General features: G+C 41.1%; 1 protein-coding gene across 3 annotated transcripts; it reads left to right on the plus strand.

The window, feature by feature from the left end:
* On the plus strand, window positions 1-3,735 carry LOC127333871 (uncharacterized). Of its 3 annotated transcripts, XR_011752067.1 has the most exons (6): window positions 24-403; window positions 493-526; window positions 755-831; window positions 1,715-1,788; window positions 1,940-2,054; window positions 3,480-3,735. XR_011752067.1 is itself a non-coding variant. In XM_051360310.2 (5 exons), exons 1-5 carry the CDS (start codon window positions 335-337, stop codon window positions 3,500-3,502), a joined length of 318 nt encoding a protein of 105 aa, XP_051216270.1. In that variant the 5' UTR covers window positions 1-334; the 3' UTR covers window positions 3,503-3,735. The 3 variants fall into 3 exon arrangements, 1 of the variants encoding a protein (XP_051216270.1); XM_051360310.2 differs by lacking the exon at window positions 1,715-1,788 and having other exon boundaries at window positions 1-403; XR_011752068.1 differs by lacking the exon at window positions 755-831 and having other exon boundaries at window positions 389-403.
* The last annotated feature ends 1,827 nt before the right edge of the window (window positions 3,736-5,562 follow it).

The raw sequence follows: 5,562 nt of genomic DNA on the forward strand, positions 1-5,562 counted from the left end.
TCTCCCTCTATATAAAGGGGCTTGGCAGCCCACTCCCTCCTCACTTGCTCTCATTTCCCACTCTCCACTCCTCTCCACTCCTCTCCTTTGCCTCATTTCTTTTCACTCCCTACTATTTCCTCCACTCCCTCACACTCTCCTCCTCCACTTCCCCACGAAAATGGTGCTCCCCTTGGTCCCATGGCCGGCCATGGCCATGGAAAGCCACCAAGATGAAGCTCCCTTCCTCCCTCAAGCTCATCCTCACCATGAGAGCCTCCCCCTCCATCTTCTCCCCAACCTTAGATGGTTTAATCTCCTCTTCTTCTCCCTCCATTGCTAAGATTGGATCTTGATGCAGGTGCATGTTAGTCCAAGCATGGAGAAGGTTGAGCTATCCTCAGATCTGAAGTTCTTGAGCAAAGTTCGTCCAAAAACCTTGCAGTAATTTCTGTTTCTTGCTGTTTCAGATTCTGGTACGATTTTGGAAAATCCGCCAAATCTCGTGTGCAGATCCAAATCGAGTGGTTCAAAGTTCTGCAGATAGGTATTGAAAATATCTACAACTTGGCGTTGGTCTCATCCTCAAATTCTTTACGGATTTTGCATGATAAATAAAGTTCTGCAAACATGCAGAATCATTGTTTGTTAGATTTCTTCCGTTTTACAAAACCTTTTTGAGCAAACTCAATTTTGGGTGAAAGCCCTCTCCCTTACCTTCATTTTGGCGTTGGGTTCACTTCAAATGACCTAATGGAATTGAAATGGTTCACAGATCAAAATCTGGTCAGATCTGACTTTGTCGAATTAAACCAGGAGTTTGGTGACGAATTTTTGAATGAAACCAACTGGGTAAGAACCACCTATTCAATACCTTTCAGATGCAGCAGACCTCATATTTTTATGATTTGTGTATGATTTTTGACGAATTAAACTTGTTCTGTATGTTCTGCAGACATGGCTGTTAGCTTTTAATTCATCAAAAATCCATTTTTGAACCTAATTGAGTGATTCCACTTCTGTAGGATTGCTGAATGTTTTCTTAATCATCTCAAACGAGTTTCAAACCTTTATCTGTTCTGCAACTCCATAGTTAAAGCAAATGGTAAAAACATGCGGTGAACTTGTAAATTCATTTGTGAGAGTTTCAGAAATAATTTGAACCCAAATCCAATTGTGTTTGCATCTCTGTTTAATTACCTTTCAAATGCAAGTAGCCCCATATTTTTAGGATTTTTCTACGATTTATGGCTTACAGATCTTGTTTTTTGTACAGTCAGATTCAAGGAAATTCCTAAAATTGTAGGTTTAATATTTTTAGGTGATTCCAATTGGGTTAGTCTTGTATTAGTACTAGCTATCTAGGAAAAATATTATTAGTCTCTGTTCATACATATTTGTTGCTGTTAGTAATGTTTATGTGTGACATGCATTGTTGAAGCAAAACTTTTCGGTTTATTTAAAACCCTTGACCAACTCTTTTAGTAGAGATGGGCAACCTTTGTTTTATGCTTGCAAAACAAAACCTCTGCAACCTAACTTTATCTCTTTTGTTTTGTTTAAATTTTCAAATGATGTGGTATATGGTTTGCTTCCTATTTTTGTATAGTGATTAAGTGAGCAAATTAAATTAGGAAAACTGTTTTCTACTTTTCCAAAAGTGTTTGAAAATGTTTTGTGAAAGTATTTGATGTCAAACTAATGCTCTTGTCCTCTTTATGATGTTATCTACCAGGGGTACTTAGCTTGTGCCATGGTGATACCGAGAGAGGCAATTGCTAAGTTGTGATACTCTCATACCTTTACTAGGTAAATAAAATGGTTTCTCTTTAAGTTGTTTGTGGTATCTATAAGTCCTTTGTATGTTATACCTTGGCTGCATGGTTAGTTGTTGATTGTTGTATGTTTGTTTGTTGGTGCAATGTGATTGATTGTGTTCTTTTATATTTTCCGGCGATAGATGCGAACAATTCCGGAGAAGAAGAACAAGTGGAATCGGATGAGAAGATTTTATTTATATTGTTGGGATTGTTATATTGATGGAGTTGAAGAAGTACAGGGACAAATAAGCCAAGGCAAGCCATCTTTTGATCTCTTGCTATTTATCCTTCTTGTTGTGTTCATTGTTCCATTATATACTTGGTTCCTTGTATCATGTGTGATGTTTGGTCCTCTACTCTATGCATACTTATTCCCAAGTATGTTGAACCCCTTGTTGATGTTAGGGCATGCTTACCCTAAGCATGTATGCCCCCTTGACCACTTATATTGTCACCTTCTTAGTGGTATAATGATTAACATCATGACCCTTGTTGAATCATCTTAGTTATGATGTCCCTATGCATGCTTATCCTAAGTATGTATGATCCCCTTGACACCTCAATTATCATATCCTTAGTGGTATGATGGCTAGCATCATGCCTTGATGTATCTTAGTTCATCCATAAAACTATAGGTTGGGAACCCCCTTGGAAAAATACCTTGTTGAAAAGAATTTTTGAAAACCTTGGGTGAGTTGGACTTACCCAAGCGTGTGTTTACGAAAGGAAAGGATCTTGGCAAAGATGGTTGGAAAGAAAGTCTTGTTTTCGAAAACTTTGGCGCCTAAGTATTCACCCGTGACAATTAACCCGCGCAACCACAGCTACTCCAAAGTGGGCACGGAGCTTAGCTTGACGTTTGTTCTTCTTAGCATGAGGCACCGCACAACTATACAAGGGTACGGTTACCCCCGAGTCCGGGTTGTCATGGTTGGGACAATAGTATAACGGGAGGCCTTCGGGGCTGACCCGTCCGGAAGACACTATGGGTCTCCTGGCTTGGCGGTGGAGCCACGCTCAAAGGGAGGTGAGCTGCCACGGTGCCGGGGAGGTACATACTCCATAGGGTAGGACCTCTTGCTAAGTCGAATGGGCGAAAGGCTATGTTCGGGTATCCGTCGTGGCATATGTTGTTATGCGGGGATGATGCCCACACGATAGGTATCCGGATAGAGGTGGGGAAAGTGTGCAAACTCTGCAGAGTTAAATCTATTCGAATAGCCGCGTCCGCGGTCATGGACGGTTGGAATGGCTGTTGCTTAGCCTGATGAGTTTTTGGTTTACAAATATTGTTTGGAAAATGAAAGAAAGGAACTTGTTTTCGGAGTACCGGAAGGGTATGGGAATGGTTCGATTGACCATATGGAGATGGTCGGAAAGGAAACAAAATTGGGTTACCCCCTCCCTAGTGTTTTATGTTGTAGAACTCTTTTGAAGTATATTCTTAAATAGAGATATAGAGATGTCTTAGATAAATTCTTGAAGTGTCCCCCTTCAATCGAGAAGTTGGGATGCTATCTCCACCAAAAACATCTCTTCTCTTCCACATGCTATATCCACAAGAGAAACTACTCTTCCTCTCTTGTCTTCTTTAGTTAGAATTGTTATCACCTTCTTGATGGTTTGCGAGTACAATTCAAATGTACTCACGGCTTTGTCCCTGGCTATTTACTTGGCCAGACTTGAAGGAGTTCGACAGATGAAGAAGGAGTTGGCGACGTCTATGCGAGCTAGGAACGTCTTCCCAGTCAGTTGCCTGTAGGGTTTAAGGCGAATGACTTGGGCTCCGCGCTGTTGAAGTGATGATGCTACTCTGATGTTTAGTTAGGCCCTTCGAGGCTATTATGTAAGTAATGGTCATGTGACATTATTGTAATTTTCTTATTCCGCTTTGTAATGGATGGTGTAATTTGATATCAGTTCGGTTATGTGTTCACGGCGCACTGATCATGGGATCGTGAACTATATACATAACAGGGTATTTCGGACAGTTAGTTCCGGGGTCCCCACATGTTAGTTGTATCCAAAATACACAAATTAGAGGCAAAACAATAGCAAAAGTGTTCGGGAAAGTATATACGTTTTGGACGTATCAGTGTCTGGCACCACCGTAATAATGTTGTGTTTGGCGATGGGAAAGCTTCAATAGTGGCATCGGTGTCCGTTATTCACAGCTATCATAATTTCTACATGGCTATTAGACATCCTAATTCCCCAACTCCAAATTGAACTGTGGGTTCACTTGGTCCTCCCTCGTGGACAGCTCCTGTGGAAGGATCTTTGAAGGCTAATGTTGATGTTGGTTGGGATGATCTATCTAAGAAGGCTGGGCTTGGTATTGTTATATGTGATCATAGCGGCGATGTACTCCTTATTGAATGGAAATTTTTTACGTCCTGTGCAAGTGCGGAGGAAGCTGAGATGGTGGCCCTTTTATCAGGGATCAAACACTTGCTGGCTCTTGGCAGCGGACCCGGCAATGTTGAGTTGGATTGCCTCAGGGCGGTCCAAACTATATCGGGCACTGGACGGGAGTCCTCTGGAGGTTGGGCTCTCTACCAGGAGGCTCGTGATATTCTCCGTGTGTTCAGGAACATCTCTATTATAAAGATAGACCGAGTCTGTAATGGTGTAGCTCATGTGTTAGCTCAGTTATGCAAGTCGGGTTTTACTGGCTTACTCCGTGACGCAAATCCTCCCTGTGTGGAGGAGCTGATCACCCTTGATTAACTTGACTTTGTCTTCTCGTTAGCTGCAAGTTTCCATACACACTCTTTTCCTTCTAGGGTACCGAAGGGGGCTGGAAGGTTTTTAATGAGGCGGGCTTGTATGCTTAATATATGGAGTATTTCAAAAAAAAAGTAGTGCTGAAAAGTAGCTTCGTCCCCAGCTTTCCCCAAAGTGTCTTCCAAAAGTAGCTCATAAACTTCACGTCATGATCAGAAACAATAGTCTTCGGGACTCCATGTAGACGTACAATCTCCCAGTCCACATCCCGCCTCATCTTTGTCCAATAAAAATGATCACCGAGCATGAGTAGCGTCTTCTCACGCCCAAAGTGACCCATCAAACCTCCAGCATGTGATTCCTGCAATAAGAGCAAACGCACAGACGAATCTGGAACACATAGTTTGTTAACTCTAAACAAGAACCCATCATGTATGTGATATTTCTCCCATGCCTTACCAATAGCAAACAAGCAATATGGTTCAGCAAAATCATGATCAGTGGCATATAAATCACATAGTACTTCTAATCTAGGAATTATAATATCAAGTTGAGTTAATAGCACATTTTTCCTAGATAGAGCATCAGCAACAATATTATATTTTCCCTTCTTATGCTTAATAATGTATGGAAAAGACTCAATAAACTCAATCCCCTTAGCAAGACGCCAAAGCTTCATGATCAGAATGTATGATAAATTCTTTTGGCCATAAATAATGTTGCCAAACCTCAAGAACTCTAATTAAAGCATACAATTCTTTATCATATATAGGATAGTTCATCTTAGCACCAGAAAGTTTCTCCGAAAAATATGCAATTGGGAGACCCTCTTGCATCAACACACCACCAATTCCAATACCACTAGCATCACATTCAATCTCAAATTGCTTATTGAAATCAGGAAGTGCAAGCAACGGTGCAGAAGTTAACAATCTTTTCAGTCATCAAAAGCATGATCTTGGGCGACGCCCCACTCAAATGCAACACCCTTTTTAGTCAATTCACTCAAAGGTGCAGCAATAGTACTAAAATTAGG

This window comes from Lolium perenne, chromosome 2 (genome assembly GCF_019359855.2).
Source record: "Lolium perenne isolate Kyuss_39 chromosome 2, Kyuss_2.0, whole genome shotgun sequence".
Classification (NCBI taxonomy): Eukaryota; Viridiplantae; Streptophyta; class Magnoliopsida; order Poales; family Poaceae; genus Lolium; species Lolium perenne.

Excerpts from the sequence above, each read along its gene's own strand:
- LOC127333871 (XM_051360310.2), top strand. The coding sequence starts at position 335 with ATGCAGGTGCATGTTAGTCCAAGCATGGAGAAGGTTGAGCTATCCTCA. Across the intron at positions 404-492 it reads ATCTGAAGTTCTTGAGCAAA|ATCCAAATCGAGTGGTTCAA; the intron begins GTTCGTCCAAAA and ends TCTCGTGTGCAG. Across the intron at positions 527-754 it reads GTTCAAAGTTCTGCAGATAG|ATCAAAATCTGGTCAGATCT; the intron begins GTATTGAAAATA and ends AATGGTTCACAG.